A 21,136-nucleotide genomic window follows, 5' to 3' on the forward strand; every position below is an offset into this window, starting at 1 on the left:
CTGGCTCAATAAGCTTGAAACTAGAACTTGCCATTTAACCAGTTTGCTTTGCTCATATCTTGAGAACATCTTATGACGTCCTAAGTCAAGTATTTATTAATTATATTTTCGTATATTTTAGATAGTGAATTTCTAGGTAGCCTACTGAGCCCGGGAGCCTCTCCCTTTAGAACAGGCGTGGGGAACCTTTTGCTAGGGCTGTGCACCACATTCAGCTGAAGTCAATCCGAGTTGCGCTGAGACAGCCCCGGATCAGCCCTAGTTGGATCAGGCTGCCCGGAGCAATCTGGGGCTGTCAAGGGTGGGGCATCGGGCAGGGAGACTGCAGGGCTCTACTTTGCTGGTGTATTCCCCACAGTGAATGCGCTGGGGAAACAGACCCCTGCAGAACTGGATGCTCTACTGGGCTGAATTCTCTCCGGTTGCTTCCTTGCTTCCCTCCTTGCTGGCTGGCTGAGGCCTGACTGTTGGCAGGGAGAAGAGAAGGGAAAAGGAGCCCCCCTCCTCTCTTGCAGCCCAAGGGCCACATACCCTTATGGGCAACCTTCCGGGGGCTGCATGTGGTGGGTAGGGCCAGAGGAAAAATGGGAGGAGCAATGGATCCGACTCTGACATTTGAACAGGTGACTCTTTTCCGGATGCACAGAACTGAGTGGTTTCTCTACGCAGCAGTGAAGACTGGTGGCTCTAACGTCAGTGGGGCAGTGAATCTATTCTGAGTTTTAGTCCAAATTTTCGAGGAGCTGTCCAAGGTGCTGCAACCTAATTCCCAAGATAGGTTCAGCCCCTTGGACAGCCCCTTGAAAGTTCAGACTGAAACCCAGAATGGATTCACTGCCCCGCTGCCAAAAGCACTCAGGGAGGGTGCAGGCCAAAGCTGGGGAGGGGTGTGGCCCGGGATGAGGGGGCGTGGCCTCAGGGACAAATAGAGAAGGCTGGTGGGCTGCATTTCAGCCCAGGACCTGAGGTCCCCCACCCCTGCTTTAGAAGCTAATCACTGTGCCTTGTGTGAGATATATAAAGGTCTTCACCTGCAGTCGAGGATGGGCATAGAACTCATTGAGGAAGTCCATGAGCAGATCGATCTTGAGGGAGCTGACACAAAGGACCACGTGCTTCTCTGTCTGGGCTCGGTGGCGGCTGTAGTTGCCGCCCGACTTCTGGCGCTCCATCCACAGGTACACAAGTTCCTCAAACTGCAGACAAAAGGACAAGCGGTTCACCTGGCGACACAGCAGGGCTTCAACCGTTCAGAAGGCTGAATCTCCTGTGTCAGTTTGGGGTTTTTTGTTTGCTGCAGAGCAACATCTGCACGGAAAGAACTGGGCATGTTTAGCCTTCAGAAGAGAAGACTGAGAGGAGATAGGATGGCACTCTTCATCCTTGAAAGGTTGCCACACAGAGGAGGGCCAGGATCTCTTCTCGATCATCCCAGAGTGCAGGACACGGAATAATGGGCTCAAGTTGCAGGAAGCCAGATGTCAACTGGACATCGGGAAAAATTTCCTAACTGTTAGAGAGGTATGACAGTGGAACCAATCACCTAGGGAGGTGGTGGACTCTCCAACACTGGAGGTGCTCAAGAGTCAGCTGCACAGGGACCTGTTGGGGATGCTTTAAGGTGGATTCCTGTATTGAGCAGGGAATTGGACTTGATAGCCTTATAGGCCCCTTCCAACTCTATGATTCCATGATCTGAGCTTGGAAGACTCTGGTTCAAATCACCATTCCCAGACTCACTTGAGTGGCCTTAACAAAATTGGGGTGTGTGTGCTGAGGTTTTGCACTGTTTGGTCCTCCATTCACTGAAATGTTGGGCCACAGGAAGCTGCCTTATCCTGACTCAGGCCACTGGTCCACATAGCTCAGTAATGTACACCACTGTTCTTCAACCTCGGGTCCCCAGATGTTGTTGGACTACAACTCCCATCATCCTCGGCCGCTGGCTAAGCTGGGTGGGGTTGATGGAAGCTGTAGTCTGACAACATCTGGGGACCCGAGGTTGAAGAACACTGATATGCACTAACTGGCAGGAGCTCCCCAGGGTTTCAGGCAAGGGGCACTTTCAGCCCTACCTGGAGATGCCGAGGATTGAAGCAGGGGCTTTCTGCATGCATAGCAGATGATCTACCACTGAGCGAAGGCCCTTCCCCTGAATGACAAAAGATCCCAGTCCTCATGGTTCTGAATTAAAGGCTGGTTTAAACAGGAACATAGGAAAACTGCCTTATACCGATTCAGACCAACTGAGCCATCTAGCTCAGTATTGCCTACACTGACTGGCAGCAGTTCCTTCAGGAGTCTGCCATCCCTCTGGAGATGTTGGGTACTTTTTGCATGTGCTCCACCAGTAAGCTATGGTCCCCTAAAAATAAAGTTAAGATTCTAGTCCATGTACTTCTGAATTGGGATGAATTACACTGGAACATAGGAAGCTGCCTTATACTGAATCACACCATTGGTCCATCTAGCTCAGTATTGTCTACACTGGCAAGCAGCAGCTCTCCAGGGTTTCAGACAAGATTCTCCCCGAGCCCTACTTGGAGATGCCAGGGATTGACCCTGGGACCTTCTGCATGCTTAGCAGATGCTCTGCCACTGAGGTACGCCCTGTGCTCATTGGTGGAAACATCACTTTCCCATAGGGATCTGCAGGTCCCAAAGGTGGCTGGTGCCCCTTGGGACGAGGAGTGTGGAAGGCCAGGTGACCGACAATAGATGGAGCCAGAGCCAATGACAGGCAAGGCTGCTCCCTGACTGGTTGCAAGTAAGAAGGCAAGCAAATGGAGGCTGGCTGAAAGGGTGGTGGGGCAGCACCCCATTCACCCTAATGAACTAGCCTCCATTGGTGGTCCCAGTGTGCCCCTCAGTGAGAAAGCAAGGAGAGTGAGCACATGAGAAGATGCCTGCTGGATCAGGCCAGTGGCCCATCTAGTCCAGCATCCTATTCTCACAGTGGCCAACAAGGTGCCCCAATGGGAAGCCCCCACGCAGGACCTGAGAGCAACAGCGCTCTCCCCCTTGCCTTTCCTAGCAACTGGTATTCAGAGCCATAGTGTTCTGACAGTGGAGGCCATGAAGACTGGTCCATTAGGGCAAGAGGGGTGCTGCCCTACCATCCTCACCCAGCCCCCACCTGGCTGCCCTCTTACTTACAACCAGTGCAGGAGGGAGGTGGCACTGCATCACTCTCAGTGGTGCCCTTGTAGAACTCAGTAGAGAAGAGGATGCAGGACAGAAATGGAATGAGTTGGCTCTGCCTGTCATTGGCTCTGGCTCTGCCTCCTGTTGGAGCTCCCTGCATTCCGCCCCACTAATGGGCATTGAGTGGAGGTACAACACAGCTACCATGGCTAGCAGGCACTGACAGCCTTATCCTCCATGAAGCCAGCCCCTTCCTTGTCCACAACTGGTGGCTGCGGGGCAACTGGGCTCCTTGGGCCTATGCAGCTTGCCCCTGGCTGCACAGGTGGCAGGGCACATAACCCCTGAGCCACTCCCTGTGGGGGTGATCTTTAGCTGGCCCTTGATGCCCAGGAGACACGAGCGGGGATTTGAACTCACGGACTCTGGACTCCCAGCCAGGCTTTCCTCCCCACTGTGCCTCTACTTACTTATATTTTATTGTTTACAGTCAATGACCAGCCATACAAATACAAGTATTTAAATGCAGAAAGGCAAAAGAATTGCATATAAACAGATTGAATTATACCGGTTATATATAAACAAACTTTAAAAATAAAATAAATTCTAGTATACTAACATGAAGATGTGTTAACCATCTGTTTCCTTATAATACATGCTAAGACACAGAATTTTGCCACTTTAAAAAGTTACTTCATTTCTCAAATCTGAGAGAAGAAAGGAGGTATAAAATGTGTAAAATCTACTTGGTAATTCTTTTAAAAAAATTGGAGCAATATAAAAGGAACAAATGTCCTTATAATATGTACAGTGTAACAGGACATGAGTGATTGATTCAACCTCACCCGACTGACACGGGCAGATGCGTTGGGAATAAGGAATACGCAAATATCTCCCCTCCAACAAAGCTGATGGTAAAGAACTAAAGTGAGCCAGTGTAAAGGCTCTACGATACTTCGGAATCTCTAGGTCACAAAGATAGGCTTCAGGTGCAAAATTCTTATTGTAAGTCACCAGAAATTTATTCATATTTATTTATTTATTTATTACATTTGTATACTGCCCCATAGCCGAAGCTCTCTGGGTGGTTTACAACAAATGGGTTGCAAATGGGTAATGCAAGGCCCGGGCTCTGTCTTCTGTAAGGCAACATTTCTAATCCAGTTCTTAATTGTTTCTTTGGTCTTTATAGGTCCCACCTGGACCAGAGCTGAAGGAGAATATCCATAAAGATGTAATTTTTTCTCAACCACACTTGCCCAACCAGAGGTCAGATGGTCTGTTAAAATCAAGGGGGCTAGTCTTTTAAAGCCATCCAGTTTGGTGGCCAACGCTCCATCTCCTGGTAGACTGGTGCTGCGGCCTGCCCTCGGGAGATGCCGCTTTGTTGTGATGACCTTTCAGCGGCTTCTGAGGGTCAGGAAGCGCCCCTGCAGCTGCCGCCGTCTTACCATCTGGCCTTCATCCACTTCACCTTGATATCAGCTGCGCTTACACCCTGGCTCCTTCGCCTCGGCTTCTTTGAGAAGAGCTTCCCTGTTAGTTTCGACTGCGAGGGGCCTGTTTATCTCGCCCTTCTCCCTGTTGGAGCTGCTGGACGTTAAGATCGAGAGGAGACGCCGCTTTTGATCTTGCAAACGGACTATCACCCACACTGGTTTCTATGCCAGGGTGGGAAGAATTACACCAGGAGCTTCCGTCTGAAGTTACACCTTTCGGACTATACATGCGAGAAGCCCTGTTATTGAAACTCAGTTGCCTCTTCCTTATTGTTTAGTTTTTACTGTTTAACCCTTGATGTTTTATATGTTCTTGCTTTGTTCGTCACTCAGAGTGGCTGGGTAACCAGCCAGATGAGCAACTAATAAATCGAATAAATAAACAGATAGATAGATAGACCTCAGGTAAGAGAGGAGGCTAGCAGCAGTAGCCACATCTCCCCAACAGTCTTTCCTCCTGAGTTTCCAAGGGAGATAGCATCTCTCCGTTTCCTTTTGAAATGAAAGCACTGGGAAGCTCCTGCCAAAGGAACTGTAAACAAGAAAGCCCAGTGGGCAATTGGGGGAAAAGAGTAAGCAAAATTGGCTCGGTTTTCTTCCTGGCTCAAGGCATCAACCGGCTGCAGCTCAATGAGTCCGTGACAGCTTCACAGCTGAGTGAAAACACTGGAAGCCCTCCAACGCGTCGGCCAGAGCATTGGCTTGGCATCTGACTGTTGGGCAGCCAAGGGTAACGTCTCCTGGTGGACTCGGCCAGCTCGTAAACCGAGACCCGGCAACTTGCCCGCTTCATTTGGGATATGCTGTGGCTGGTTTCTCTCGCCACTTTCAGCTCTGGTCTCCTCATTTGTTTCCCAAGGAATGTTAGGGGCGATGGGGGCTGTACAAGATCTGAGCTTGCTGAATTGAAGCTAAATATCTTGCCACACAGTACGTTTGTTTTTTACTGTGTCAAAACAGGAGCTACGGTTGAAAAGTACTTGGGCGGGGTTTGACAAGCTCAGTGCTTATAACAAGGGCCATGCACTGGATTTGCCTGAAGCCCAGATCCTGGACTGAATTAGTCTCATCCGGGTTTGGGCTGGATCAGGTTCAGACAGGGCCAGATCAGGTTGGCCCCTCTGGAACGATCTGGAGCTCTCAAAAGCCGGAGCATTCAGGTGGAGGCAGTGGGCTGTGCAGGGTCTGCTTCACCAGTGCATTTCCCACAGGAAATTTCCCCACCCCCTCACAACAACGTTTAATAATTTTAATTTAATTTTAAACCCTAATTAAACATTAAGGCTGCTTCCCAAATTGATTTGGCACCCAGATCTAAGTCAGGTCGGCCCCAGATCACCCTGGGTCAGATCACGGCCGATCCGGATCATGCCCCAGATCAGGCGGCATGCACAGCCCTACTTATAACTTCCTTAGCCTCACAGAATCCATGCTGCTTAGTCAAAGTTGACCCCCTTAACAAGTCTTTGACTGTTTTGAAATTTAGTGTTTATTACTAAATATGAAATTCTAGCCAGAAGAGATATCAAGTCCTGCAGATAGATCTTACAGGACATGCCTAGCTTATCAATTACAAAAAGGAGCAGAACATTTAATCTAATATGCAATCTGAAATGCAACAGAGAGGGAATAGTTTTGAGAATGGAATCTTAATGAATCTGAATATTGCAACATTTGCCATAGTTATTTGTTTTTACTATACCTGCACTTTATTTGAAGTATTTATTTATTTATTAAATTTATTTATATTTATTTTATTTATTAAATTTATATACTGCCCCATAGCCGAAGCTCCCTGGGCGGTTCACAACAGACAATATCAAAATACAATAAAACACATGTTTAAAACAATTCAAACAGCATTAAAAATGGGCTTTTATGACGTATTAGGGACAAAGAGTGAGGATTTCGAGATAAGGGGAGCAACCAAAGTTTCTCTCATTCATTGATTTGAATTTCTACCAAGCCCTTCTGTACTAATTTAACACCTCAGCACCGACTAAGAGCTGAGTTTGCTAGTTCAAAGCCAAACATTTTGCAACACAGCTCAGCTCCTTTGCAAAAGAACTGATGCATTGCAATGCACTGTGCAACTCAGCTCTGGTCCATCACAGGCCAAGCTGTGTTGCAAAGAGTTTTGCTTTGATCAAGAACGTTCAGCTCCTGGACTGCCTTGATTCTGCAAGCACATCTCAAGACATGCAAGGCTCAACATGGGCTATGCCTTACCTGCAGAGGCAACACAACCAAGGCCACGCAAATCATGATCACCACAAGCAGCTGGGAGGGCCAGATCTTGGGTGTGACATCGCCATAGCCCACCGTAGAGAAGGTGACAATGCAGAAATAAAAGGACTTAAAGAGGGAGAGGTTTTCGCCGGCTCTTTCTAAGTGCTGGATGCCGCAAGTTCTGGATGAAAGGAAGGAGAGAAACAGCAGGCATGAGTCCACACTCAGAACCAGGATTCTATCCCCAAACTAAGGAGACTTTGAATCTTTGTGAATTTTTGAGCCCTGATTGTTGTTTTATGTGCCTTCAAATTGATTACGACTTATGGCAACCCTATGAATCAGCGACCTCCAATAGCATCTGTTATAAACCACCCTCTTCAGATCTTGTAAGTTCAGGTCTGTAGCTTCCTTTATGGAATCAATCCATCTCTTGTTTGGCCTTCCTCTTTTTCTACTCCCTTCTGTTTTTCCCAGCATTATGGTCTTTTCTAGCGAATCATGTCTTCTCATGATGTGTCCAAAGTATGATAACCTCAGTTTCATCATTTTAGCTTCTAGGGATAGTTCTGGTTTAATTTGTTCTAACACCCAATTATTTGTCTTTTTTGCACTTCATGGTATCCACAAAGCTCTCCTCCAACACCACAAAGGATTTTTCTCTTATCTGCTTTTTTCACTGTCCAACTTTCACATCCATACACAGAGAGCGGGAATACCATGGTCTGAATGATCCTGACTTTAGGGTTCAGTGAGTCCTGATACACATTCCATATTTGAGAATTGGATAAGAATTCCACCCTCAGTGATGTCATTGAAGTAGAATAAGAAGGAGGGCCCCTTAATGCAGCAGGGGAGCCAAATTTCAGAAGCATCCCCAGCTGAGACTCTGGATAGAGACACATTTACTCTTCTGATGGTCCCAGTGCGTCTCCACCTCTCTTTTCTGAAAATGGGGGCACAGGGCACTATTTATTTATTTATTTATTTAAAATACTTATACCCCGCCCTTCTTCCGAGGAACTCAGGGCGGCTCACAATTAAAACAATAAACAATCAGAACAACCAATATACATGTTAAAAACAATTAAAAATAGATTAAATCAAAATAGATTAAAACTATAACATTTTCAGTTAAAAGCCCGCCTAAATAAAACAGTCTTCACCTGGGCGCGAAAGGATGATATCGAGGAAGTCAACCGAACCTCGCTAGGGAGGGAATTCCACAATCTAGGGGCAGCCATCGAAAAGGCCCTATTCTGTGTCTCAGCAAGAAGAACTTGCGAGAAAGATGGAATAGTAAGGAGGGCCTCACCGGATGATCTTAAAATCCGGACAGGTTCATAGAGGGAGACACGGTCTAACAGATAGCCTGGACCTAAGCCGTATAAGGCTTTATAGGTCAAAACCAGCACTTTGAATTGTGCCCGGAAACAGATTGGGAGCCAGTGGAGCTGGTATAGCAAAGGAGTAGTATGTTCTTTGAACCCAGCTCCAGTTAACATTCTGGCTGCCACTCTTTGTACCGAGCAGTCTTCAAGGGCAGTCCTACGTAGAGCGCGTTACAGTAGTCTAATCGGGATGTAACTAAGGCATGTGTTACCGTAGTCAAGTCTGACAGGTCAAGGAACGGGTGCAGCTGGCGCACTAATCTTAATTGAGCGAAGGCACTCCCGGCCACAGCAGAGACCTGCGCCTCCAAGCTCAAAGTCGAGTCCAGGAGTACTCCCAAGCTGCGAACTTGAGATTTCAGGGGGAGTGTAACCCCGTCCAGCACAAGTTGAATCCCTATTCCCTGATCCGCCCTCCGACTGACAAGGAGCACCTCTGTCTTGTCAGGATTTAGTTTCAACTTGTTCGTCCCCATCCAGTCCATCACTGATACCAGGCAGCGGTTTAGGACCTGGACGGCTTCCTTGGTTTCATTAGGTGGAAAGGAGGAACAGAGTTGGGTGTCATCCGCATATTGGTGACACCGAACCCACTAGTCAAACCCACCCTTTTTTCTGTAAAACCTGGTGGGATCAGCTTGAGTGCATTTAAAAAAAAAAACTCGAAGAGATTTTGCAACTGATTGGCAAGTCAACACATTCCTCCTCCAGGTGTGGCCAATGGAAATATTTTGCTGAAGGCAACTAGTGTGCTCACAGCCTGATGAGACTCTGTTTCCTAAAGCATGATTTACATGGCAATCCCATTTGGGATTTTTTGTTTTTTGCTTTTTTAAAAAAAAAACACAGCCAGGCAGGAGCTTACCCAGTGAAAACAAGACACAGCAGGGTGCAGATCAAAATAAGCACCTGATTGAACATGGCGGACTGGGTTCTTTGTATGGCTCGATGCAGGTCATTCTAGAAAGAAAGAAAGATAGAATTTCCAACAGGGCAATAGGTCCTGTTCCAGATTATTGCAAGTGATGGACTCTTCTTCATTAGAGGTTTGCAAGCAGAGGATGGATGACAACCTATCAGGGATCCTGTAGCAACAGATTTCCTGCACTGGCAGAGGATTTGGACTAGATACTGGGAAGAGATGCAGCTCATTGGTAGAGCATCTGCTTTGTATGCAGAAAGTCCCAAGTTGGAATCTCCATGTAAGGTTGGGAGAAACCCCTGCCTGAAACCCTGGACAGCTGAATATCTAACCTGCAAACTAATCATCAGTTTTATGCCCCTTCCAATCTCCCAGCTTCCCCCCAAAGAATCCTGGAAATTGTAGCTTGGTGGGGATGCTGAAACCTTTTATTTTAAGAGGTCCGCGGCTGTTCTCTCAGAACCGCTGTTACCAAGGTTCCCTGGGGAAAGGGAACAATGATTAAAGCAGTTTAACAGTTAAGTGTAGGAGAGGCAGAGAACTGGAGTCTGCCCTTTACCATGTGGAAGATGCATAAATGAAGTTCACAGCACATCAGAGTGTCAGGATGGACCAGAAAGCTACTTAGTTATGCAGTTGTGCATAGCTTGCTCTACAGATTCATTCTGCTGTGCTTATTATTATTGTATTGTATTCAGCTAAGCTTTATTCAGGGTAGACTCCTTGAAATGAATGACCCTGAATTAGTCATGTCTATTAACTTCAATGGGTCTACTCTGAGCAAGACTAGTATTGAATATCACCAATGATGATGATGATGATGATCCATCCCACTTTTTCCTCCAAGAAGCTCAAGCTTTTCCCCTCCTCTGTTTATCCTCATAACAACCCTGGGAGGTAGGTAGGTCACACTAAGAGGCAGTGAACTAGCTCCACGGTCACCCAGCGCGCTTCATGGCAAAAGTGGGGGATTTGTTCTTCCAGGCCCTCATCCAACACTTTAACCACGACACTGGCCATTGGGAAATCTTATTCAGCAACTCATCTAACTTTGGAGATTTCGGGAGGCATCACCCACAGACTTTAAAGTGTATCTTTGCAATCATATGGTCTAGAAACCTGGGTTTTTTCTGTTTTTTTTAAAGTGCATACTCAAAACCACTTGCTTGTAAGGAATCTTGACATACAGACACATGGCACAGATTTGGGAAGGGGCCAGAAAAGCTTGTCCAGGTCCAGTGCTGTTAGGCTGGTCTACCGCTCTACCTACCTACCTACCTACCTACCTCCTACCTACCTACACACACACACACACTCCCAGATCAGTCACTCATGATAACCCAGTGCTCACAAATCACAACAACTGGAGGATGTTGAGCAATTCTAATGGGTAGCAAAAGCAGTTCTCTGGTTACTTACAATCATGTTTTCCAAGGCATGCTTTGCCAGCCAGCAATTGAGGAAAACAGGAATAAATAAATTCCGCAAAGGCGGCCAAAATATCTGGAAAAAAATAAAAACAAACCTCAGTTATGTGAATATTTGTTGAATATATGTCGGCGTATTCTTGAGGGATAAAGGTTGGTTGTCCCAATCGTTCATAAGAGCGTGTGTGTGTGTGTTTAAAAAAGACTCCGAGTCCTTTTGCTGGGTGGGGTGGAAGGGAAGGGGCTTTCTAACTGTCAGAAGGGCCAGCCAATCAGAACTCTGCACAACTGGCTTTTTTTGGGGGGAGGCAGTTTTGATTGTCACAAGGGCCAGCCAACCAACCAGCATTTTGCACATTTCTGCTGGAAACAGAACCAGTTGCTGCTAATCTAGATGATTTTAGGAAGGTTGTATATCTCTCTCTCTCTCAAAAAAAAGGGGTGAATGCGGATCCGTTCTGTAGTGGGATCATCACTCCAGCTATGTACCTCGTTCTTTGCTCTTCGTGAGTCTAACATTTAACTGCACACTAGCCTGCAACCAACATCACAATGCACCCCAAATTAATATGAAAATGTGCATGCCACCGAAGTTGAATTTGTGCCAAGGCTCAACTCTGAAAGATCTGAAGTAAGAAAAGATGAAAGTTCTCCTCAGCCAATGCACCGCTGGGTAACTGCCAGAGAGTCCTCACATATTCAGGATTAGATGGAGCAGCTTCCAAGCCATACAGAGTTGAGTTTTAATGTCTATTTTTCTAGAAATCAAAGTCTCCATTCACCCTTAACTATGCAGACTAGCGTGTGATTTTCATTGACAATGAGGATCTGATTGCAACCTTATCATTATACACCCAGCCTTGGTGACTGTATAACACAGGCATAATACAGTAGAAATGGTGGCTGCACAATCATTAGGTTGCAATTAGATACTCATTGTCAACAACCATAACACACACACACACAACTATTAGAATGATAAACTATCCATGTCAATCATCTCCTTAATAAACTATCAGGGAACACACTTTCAGCCACTCAGGGGTAAACAAAACATTAAGGTAAACATGTAGCAATGCCCCAACAGCCTTTTTTTAAAAAGAGAAAAACAGCTTTGAGAAGCTTCATTGGAGAAGTGGTGGGAGGGTATGCTAGCTTAACCCTTTTCCCTCTCACCAATTTTCCTCGTAAAATCGCCCCCCCGATGCATCTTTTGCAAGTTCCGGTGGGGTGGAAACTGGTGTGTGTGTGTGTGTGTGAGAGAGAGAGAGAGACAGAGAGAGAGAGAGAGGTGGTGGCTAGTGCCTATTGGAACTGGTAGAGTGGCAGACAGGGTAATCACAGCCAATGACAGGAAGAGCCACTCCCTGATTGGTTGTAGGTATAAAGGCAGGCTGTGCCTTTGCAAAGTTCATTTGTCTTCTGAATGAACTGCTGTTAGTGTGGTTTACTAGCAACTGTGCTCTTGCAAGGTTCACTTATCTCCTGAATGAGGAGGAGGATCTCTCAGTGAACTGGGCCCAGAATCAACCTTCAAAAGGATCATGCAGCCGTTTGTTTTAGGAATGTTCTTTGCACACACTTACTGTAATAATGAAGGGCACAGTGTTGATCATTTCAAGGATGAACGTTATGCGAAAGATCTGCTCACAAATGTTTCCCTAAAAGGAGAAATAGAATCATATTGGGGCTTATTGGCACATGCACATATTATCACTTGTTAAACAAGCGCTATAATATCTTCATGGTCTGTGTGGAAGGGGGGATTGTGATTAGGGATGGGATCTGTTGGCTGGTGCCCGATCCAAAGCATTCCATAAACTGAACAGGCTGGCAATGATTCAAGTTCCTACTGTATCCGCTAACTGCTGCTTTTACCAATCTGCATTTTTGTTGCTTGGAAAAAATATTGATATTAATATTGATCAATATTTTGAAGGAAATATTGATATTTTAAAAGGAAATATCAGTAAATTATCATTCTTACAATCAATGTTTTCAGAGGAAGATTTTTATTTTGTTTTTTAAAAAGTCAATTTTCAAAAATAGCGCTGGAAATTTACTACATTAAAACCCAATCATCAGCGACCGAGAATAAGCAAATTAATGGAAAATTTGGTACCAAATCCGAATTGGGTGGAATTCTAGCACATCCCTAATTGTGATCACATCATTGGTGCCATTCCTTCTGCTCCAGTGGTGGAGAATCCCTGGCCTGCAGACCTAAATAGGCCCTTCAGGCCTCATTTGGGCCACGTGGCTCTTTCGGCCAAGCCACCCCTACTTGATCTACTCCTGACATCATACATGACATCACGTGTGAAGCAGGTAAAGATAGGGCTTGGCCAAAAGAGGCTTCTGTGGCGCCGCTGCTCAGCTGATTGGCAGTGCTTGCAAAGCCCCGTCTTCGAAAGCCCAGCACTTTGCCCTCCTTTTCAAGGCACGGGGCTGTGTAAGCACCAACCTTCATCTGGAGCTGCATGGGCTTTGGGGAATACATGATGGGGGATTTCTAACATGTAAGACCTCAAGGGCACAATCCAGCCAAGCAAAAACACGCACGGAGGGTGTGAAGCAGAGGCAGAGGGGCATGGCCTGGTGAGAGGGGGCACGCAGGGAGAGTCCTAAGGGCTGGAAAGAGAGGCTTGGAAGGCCACATTTGGACCCTGGGCTCGAGGTTCCCTGCCCCTGTTGTACACCGAATGGATCAAGGCAGTGTCTTGTCTTGTTTCGGGCAGTAAAATATCCTGGCCCAACCCTGCTCAGTGCTGGAATCTTTGGGCAAGAGACATGCATGTGTCAACGCCCCCTTTAGCTCCTGAACATAAAGGGTTGTCCTTGAAGCCTTGAACCTGTGCCCCTCCAGATGTTGCTAGACTCCAGCTCCCATCATTCCCTGCCAATGGGCCATGCCGGCAGGGGCTGATAGGAGCTGTTATCCAACAAGATCCAGAGGTCCGCAGCGGTCCTCACCCTGCCTTTACCCAACTGACCATAGTCTTACCTTGTAGCTGAGATAGATCAGAAGCATAGTCTCGAGAAAGCTAATGATTGCTACGCTGACCTGGAGGGGTAGAGGAAGAAAACAGAGGGGGGCTTAGCACTGATGGCCAACATGACTGGAGAATTCAGCAACCAACATATCCGGACCTTTCCTTGCTACCAGCACTACTTTCCCCGTGTTTTTGCCATTTCATTTGATAGACATGCCAACCAGCAAATCAAAACCTGATTCTGTCACTGCTGTAGGCTGGCTATCTGCCTTTAAATTGTGTGTGTGTATGTGTGTATATATGCACTGACAGACACACTGATCAACAAATCCAGTTCTGATTTAGTTATCTGTCCTGCCCCTCTCCCAAGCTGTAAGCTTTTCCAGTTTTTAAAGTACGGCTATTGCACATTTATTCAATTATGTTTTTATTTATAAATTACATTTCTATCCCACTTTTCCTCTAAGGCGCTTGAGCTGGCATACATAGTTTTGTCCCTCCCAATTTTACCCTCACAACAACCCTATGAGGTAGGTTAAGCCGATGGAGACAGCTCAAGGGTCACCCATTGAGCTTCGTGGCTGAGGGGGGATTTGAACCCTGGTCTCACAGGTCCTAGTCTTTTCATCTTTTAAAAGTGGAATCAGTTTGTACAGTTATTGAAAAACTGTTCTGGGAAGCAGGTTAATGACAGCACTAGTTCGGGACAGTCAGTGCTGTGCTTAGCAACATCTGCTGTAAACAGGACAAGTAGATTTCCCTCAGCTTGGTCTAGCAGGGAAAGGCTATATCCAAATAACCAAAACACAGGGATCACTCTTCATATATAAAACCACATTTCAAACCCATGACCATTGTATGCATTTGGGAATTTCATCTTAGTTTATACACTATAAACAGTCAAACACACATACATACTATTTTACAATTTTACTTACTTGTATTGCCCATAATGGTTTGTTTCGGTCAACCCATATAACTGGAGTCCTGTACAGAATATTTAAGAATGAAGACAAAAACCTTAATTTGGGAGATTTGATTTGAAAGCAGTGGGGCTTACATTGATTTGCAGTTAACTTGTCCCATTGAGTTCAAGGAGATTCAAATGCAACGAACTTTAAAACACTGAAAACCTCTCAGACTTTTAATACAAAATATATAAATTTGGAAACTGCACATTTGAATTTTAATTATGATATTTTCCCTCCAGAATTCAAAATTTGGAAGCTTTAGGCTTGCTGGCATTTCTTCTTTTGATTTTGGCAAGTCCTAACATGAAATAACTGCATGGTTACGTATCACAAGCTAAGCACTACTGCATGTTATCTAGGCAGTTCAGTCAAATGTTAAATTTGCACACTGGCTATAAAATACTGCCCAATATAAAATACAATTGCATATAGTCTGTCAAATACTAGATGCTGTGCCATGTCAATTACACAACTGAATCAAATATTAAATCCTATGACATGTCAAATATAAAATACTGCCCAGTACAAAATGCCACAGTATATTATTTGCCAAATAATAAATACTGTTTTACATTGAATCCGGCTCAGTCAAATATTAAATTCTTTTCAAACCAACTATCACATATTGTCCAACACTATACATGGACCCCTGCATGTCATATATCAGAAGCAAAACACCTCTGCATGCTGGCTATTCTGTGAAAGCAAACATTAAATGTTATTGTATTCCAACTATTAAATACTATCAGATATCAAATACTGAAATAAAAGATCTTCAGTGTCAAATATAAATCAACTACATATTTTGGAACGCTGATTGTTAGTTCGCTAGGCATTTGGATACCTCTTAAGATATTGTAACCAAATTTTGCATGATGATTCCTGAGATCAATGAGCAGGTTTTCATCTATGTTTGGATACAGTTGGATATGAACCTACCCATACACTACGTTCAACATCAAAGGCTCTCCTTCGGGGACCCACCCAGAGAGAAGCCCGGAAGGTGACAACAAGGAAACGGGCTTTCTCTGTGGTGACCCCCGAATTATGGAACTCTCTCCCTGATAAGGTACGCCTGGCGCCAACATTGTTATCCTTTCGGCGCCAGGTAAAAACCTTCTTGTTCTCCCAGGCATTTTAACATTTTAATATCTACTTTTACATCTATCACTCACAATCTTAACATTTTAGAAATTTTAACATTAATATCTTAAACAGCTTAATATTTTAACTGATTTAATACGTTTTTATACTTAACATTTTAGGATTGTGTCTGTAGTTGTCTATGTGTTTAACTATGTTAGTTATTTTGATATATTGTTTAAGTGTTTGATATATGTTTTTAAATTGTATACTGGATGTTTTTATGCTGTGAACCACCCAGAGAGCTTCAGCTATTGGGCGGTATAGAAATATAATTAATAAATAAATAATAAATACAGTTGGGCACCATTTTGAATCAAGATGGTGGACTGAGCCTTTCAAAACTGCACTTATTTTACCACCTGATTTCAAAACTACACTTTTTTAAAATTTCTTATAATTTCCAAACACCTCCGGATATGAGACTGCTAATATGAAAAAATGGGTTGTGTTCAACTAAGTTCGACTCAGAGTGAACCCACTGGAATGAATGAACCTAAGTTAGTCATGTCCATTAACTTCAGTTGGTCTACTCTGAGTAGGACTAACATTGCAGACTGAAAATAAAGATCTTCACTGTCAAATATCAATAACAAAATATCTGGTGAATATCGGAAAGAGAAAAAAAATACAGCTTATCTACAATGGGTATCAATTTCAAAAGCTGGAAGGAAGAGTTGTGGGGAGTGAGTTCCTTTCAGTTCACTTTTCTCTTACCCTGGGCTTCTTTGCAGATACTGCCAGCCCTGAAGAGGTGAAGCTCTTCCTTCATCTGAATCCCTTCAGCAAACGTTCAGCCAACGTGCTGCCTGATCTAGCAGTTTTGTTAGATTATTAAGCATATTCCTGCTAATTGCGGGGGGGGGCGAAACCTTTGACTGCTGTGCATCCTAATAGCTCCCTTACTGGAATTTGCATTTTTGTCCTTTCAGCTGCAACCTGGGAGCAGAAGACACTTAATGGGAGCCAAGGTGTCATACCCATCTCTGATGTTCAGGTTGTGAATGTCACTGCTTATGGCTGCGAACACATCACACTTGTAAAGCATATTCAAAGCACATCCCCCCCCTCCAAGAGTCCTGGGAGCTGTAGTTTACCCAATAGACCTACTATTCCCAGCACCATTAACAAACTACAGTTCCCAGGATTCTTTGGTGGTGGTGAGTGAAATGTGCTTTAAAGGTATGGTGTGTACACAGCCTAAGTAGCCTGACCAACACCATGCTATTTTCCTGTGTGCAGGCACAGCTTGCCAGGGAGGTGGAGCCCCTATGCTAGAGGGGGCAACATGGTGTTAACACACCAACAGGAGTGCTGGATTGGCTCCACAGGTGTGTGTTTTGGCACCGCACCAACCTGAAGTGGCACCGTCCAGTGAGTGTTTTACCACACAGTTTTCCATTTCTGTTGCTATGGGATTGGGGGTTGACCTGGAGATATCTGTGGGGGCCCCTTCAGCCTGTGATTTTGTTCTCTGTAGAGACACCTGCTGAACTAATCAAACAAGCTCCTTTCATAAGTCAATAGTTCTGGCCAGGCTAGTCTCTTTGGGAGTTAGTGGTCTTGATATGTGGCTAATCGGCATGCCTAAAGATGTGGTCCAGAGCAGTCCTGTTGCTATAGGAACTCTGGCAGGAGTTGGGACCAGGAGGTTGTCTGTGTGTGTTAGTATGAGGTGGCACTGGGAGCTGGAAAGACACAGGAAGACTTGCCCTGTTCTCTATGCTAAATCCAAAGCGGCTTTGGGGAGTCCCCTGGAAGCCTAACGGGGAAGCAAGATCTGTTGGAGTATTAATGCTGACAGCCCCTTCTGTTTTATGCTCAGGTTGTATATATACCTTAATAAAATCATAGAATCATAGAATAGTAGAGTTGGAAGGGGCCTACAAGGCCATCGAGTCCAACCCCCTGCTCAATGCAGGAATCCAAATCAAAGCATTCCTGACAGATGGCTGTCCAGCTGCCTCTTGAAGGCCTCCAGTGTCGGTGAGCCCACTACCTCTCTAGGTAATTGGTTCCATTGTCATATGGCTCCAACAGTTAGGAATTTTTTCCTGATGTTCAGTTGAAATCTGGCTTCCTGCAACTTGAGCCCATCATTCCGTGTCCTGCACTCTGGGACAAAGAGATCCCGGCCCTCCTCTATGTGACAACCTTTCATGTACTTGAAGAGTGCTATCATATCTCCCCTCAGACTTCTCTTCTCCAGGCTAAACATGCCCAGTTCTTTCAGTCTCTTCTCATAGGGCTTTGTTTCCAGTCCCCTGATCATCTTTGTTGCCCTCCACTGAACCCATTCCAAATCATATATCCTAAAGACACCACCATTTCTGCTGACCTTCATTCCACGGAAACCGAACCCTGGGGAAATGCTGGAATGCCTGGAAGTCTCACACTGCTCAGATTGGGGTGCATAAAAAAATGTAAATGTACTGCCTTCAAGTCGATGCCGACTTATGGCGACCCTATGAATAGGGTTTTCATGAGGCTGAGAGGCAGTGACTGGCCCAAAGTCACCCAGTGAGCTTCATGGCTGTGTGAGGATTCAAACCCTGGTCTCCCAGGTTGTAGTCCAACACCTTAACCACTATGCCACACTGGCCTGTAATTTGACAACGGATAAATCCTCAGAAGGGCTGCTAACCACTTACTTACCAATTGATTTGTGTAGATGACTCATTGAAGGTTGAGGAATTGTGCTTTTCACATTCCCAGCTAGGTGAAGATAATATAAAAATAAAGGCATTTTAGACATATTCAGCCTATAGGAAGGTAACTTGTTCCTATGAATTCAAAAAAGCTCTGTTAGGGCCCCTTCAGATTGGTGATAGGGTTTTTTTTTTAAGGTTTATTCTGCAATATGTCATTCATGTAGTAATAGTGCATTAGTGGTGGATTTATACTGGACTATCCATACATCATTCCGCTTTATTAGTTGTTCTTAAATGCTTCCCCAGTGTTACCACATTATTGCCATCCGGCGGGACACTCTTGCGCTATAACACAACAGAAGTGTGACCAAAAAATAAACCAAAACATCTGCGGTGTACAAGATTACAGGATTCCAGCAAGATGTTATGGGGCATGCACTGTTTGGAACAGAGCTTGGAAAAGTTACTTTTTTGAACTACAACTCCCATCAGCCCAATCCAGTGGCCATGCTGGCTGGGGCTGAAGGAAGTTGTAGTTTTAAAAAGTAACTTTTCCAAGCTCTGGTTTGGAAGCACAGCAATACGTCTTCCCCAAAATTTTGGCAGATGCCGTTTTTTAAAATTGATATTTTTTCCCCCAGAAATTTAACAAAGAATTAAAAGCAGAGAGAAAGAAGTGAGAGAAATGAGGGGAAAAATCAGCTCACATTAAACATACAATAACCAGTGGTATATCCATGTTAATTTAAACATATAAACCAGCAAATGTCATCCAAATGTCCAGATCCACATGAAGCTGATGTTTACAAGAAATGTGTTCAAATGTAGCAAGGGCAGTGAGGTCCTCAGACCACTGCTTAATACATAGTGGGTGTTTATCCTTCCAGGCTTAAAGTATAAGTCTCTTGGCAACCATAAAAGCTCACCAAATCCACTTTTGTTATTCTGCCGTGAATTTCCATAGTACAGGATTATAATTTAAAAGCATATGGACATCTGGAAATATCAAGGATTTTGCCAATGCAAAATTGATACAAAAAACTTCAGATCAAAAAGAATGTATCACAGGTAGGGATGAAAGGATCAGTCAATTTTGGTTCTCTCCCATCTTAAATTCAGTTCTCCGTATTTCTGCAGTAATTTGCTATATTCATGTAAAAAAAATCCTCCTGAAAATTCCTGAGCATGTGAATTTCTCCTAATAAACACGTTTTTGTATGCATTTTTGACTGATGCACACATTTTGCAAACAATTTATCCTGATATAATGCATTCTTGTACGTTACTTTCACTAAGATACTTATTTTTAACCCCACTTCCCCCTCATATATGCACGTTTGTAAACATTGGTTGGAAAACTGCACCACAAAATTCACATAAGTACAAATTTGGAAGGATGACAGCGTTTCAGTTCTCATATGGTTTTGGAAAATATGGATTTAATAAAAATTTTGTTTTAAATATGGATTGAATCAAACTTCTGCCCTATTTCCAATCATGGGGCATGCCCGCAACATTTCCAGAATTGCGCCTTGTGTATAACTGCTTCCATAACTATAATGAGCCCAAATTGTCAGGAACGCACAATGAAAAGGATGTCTGTCCTTAGTAAACTGGCACACAAAGACATACAATAGCACAAAGGAAGACTCTCACCATCCTATCCGTTGCGGGTCATCGAGCAGAACACGAACGATATAAAGAAGGCAGGTAAGAAGCTTCAGGGAGAAGTTGAACAGACGTATCCTCAGACCTGTTGCAAATTTATACATTTATGACACGTCAGTCCCACCCGTCCGCCCAAAGGAGCCCAGGGCAGCAACAGTAGTATACTGGCAAATTCAGAAATGCAGGGTCCCTTCCTGATAGTCACAGCCACGCCCCCTCACAGCCACGCCCCCTTCTAAGATTATAGAATAATCTGGCCAGGCTTGAATACTGCTTCCTGCTTCTGTATCACTGCCACCATTGGGTTGTCCTTTCTCACTCTCGGAGATATTGCTTGAATTACTGAACTCGGTGTCTATACGTTTGTCTCCTGCTGCTATCAAACTGCTTGATGATGTAGATGGGATGCTATCATCAGGATTCACCATCTCTTCTTCTGCAGTTAACAGAATTCTCACTCCCCACGACTTGTCTTGGCTTTTTGAAGTAAGAACTCAGAAAGGCTTGCTTGCCATCGACACTCATTGGGACTCTTCTCAGTGGCCTAACAAACTCCTCTTTCATGCTGATAGGCTTATAAGATGTTGGAGACATAAGGACTCTTCTGGGACCTCCAAAAAATAGGGGGCTTATGCCCTCTCGGGACCCTGGATGACTACAGCCCTGGCAGCAAACATCAAAAAGTTTAAATAATTCCATTTAAAATAAAATAAAAACATATCTAAAACATTTTTTAAAATTTAAAACCATCTTAAAAAACAATCACATACTCTCACAGAAGTGAGAGCATCACAATGCCTTTATACAAATCTATGGTGCAGCCACACATGGAAGACTGTGTCTCAACCACACCCCCAAAAGGATGTAGAGCTGGAAAAGGTGCAGGAACAGGCAACCAAAATGATCGAGGGGCAGGAGAAGCTCCCCTGTTGGTGGCTGGCGCCCATTGGGTCTGGTAGGGTGGAAGGCAGGGAGACCAACAACAGGAGGAGCAAGAGCCAATGAGAAATGAGCCACCCCCTGATTGGTTGTAAGAAGGTAGGGAGGTGGGGGCTGGCTAAGGCCAGAATGAGGTTGGTGGGGCAGGGTCCCATTCGC

The 21,136-nt window shown here is 44.7% G+C and overlaps 1 protein-coding gene across 4 annotated transcripts in view; it reads right to left on the reverse strand.

Annotated features, from left to right (window-relative positions):
- Positions 1 to 21,136, reverse strand: part of KCNT1 (potassium sodium-activated channel subfamily T member 1) — a 176,104-nt gene that overhangs the window by 46,632 nt on the left and 108,336 nt on the right. For all 4 annotated transcript variants that reach the window (XM_061604091.1, XM_061604089.1, XM_061604088.1 and 1 more), the window contains exons 4-12: positions 20,027 to 20,123; positions 18,375 to 18,434; positions 14,544 to 14,592; positions 13,617 to 13,676; positions 12,199 to 12,273; positions 10,605 to 10,688; positions 9,129 to 9,223; positions 6,873 to 7,053; positions 1,032 to 1,196 (exon numbers count right to left, since the gene is read on the reverse strand). In XM_061604091.1, the coding sequence (XP_061460075.1) occupies positions 1,032 to 1,196; positions 6,873 to 7,053; positions 9,129 to 9,223; positions 10,605 to 10,688; positions 12,199 to 12,273; positions 13,617 to 13,676; positions 14,544 to 14,592; positions 18,375 to 18,434; positions 20,027 to 20,123 (866 nt within the window). The remainder of the gene's footprint in view (positions 1 to 1,031; positions 1,197 to 6,872; positions 7,054 to 9,128; positions 9,224 to 10,604; positions 10,689 to 12,198; positions 12,274 to 13,616; positions 13,677 to 14,543; positions 14,593 to 18,374; positions 18,435 to 20,026; positions 20,124 to 21,136) is intronic.

This window comes from Rhineura floridana, chromosome 20 (genome assembly GCF_030035675.1).
Source record: "Rhineura floridana isolate rRhiFlo1 chromosome 20, rRhiFlo1.hap2, whole genome shotgun sequence".
Lineage (NCBI taxonomy): Eukaryota > Metazoa > Chordata > Lepidosauria > Squamata > Rhineuridae > Rhineura > Rhineura floridana.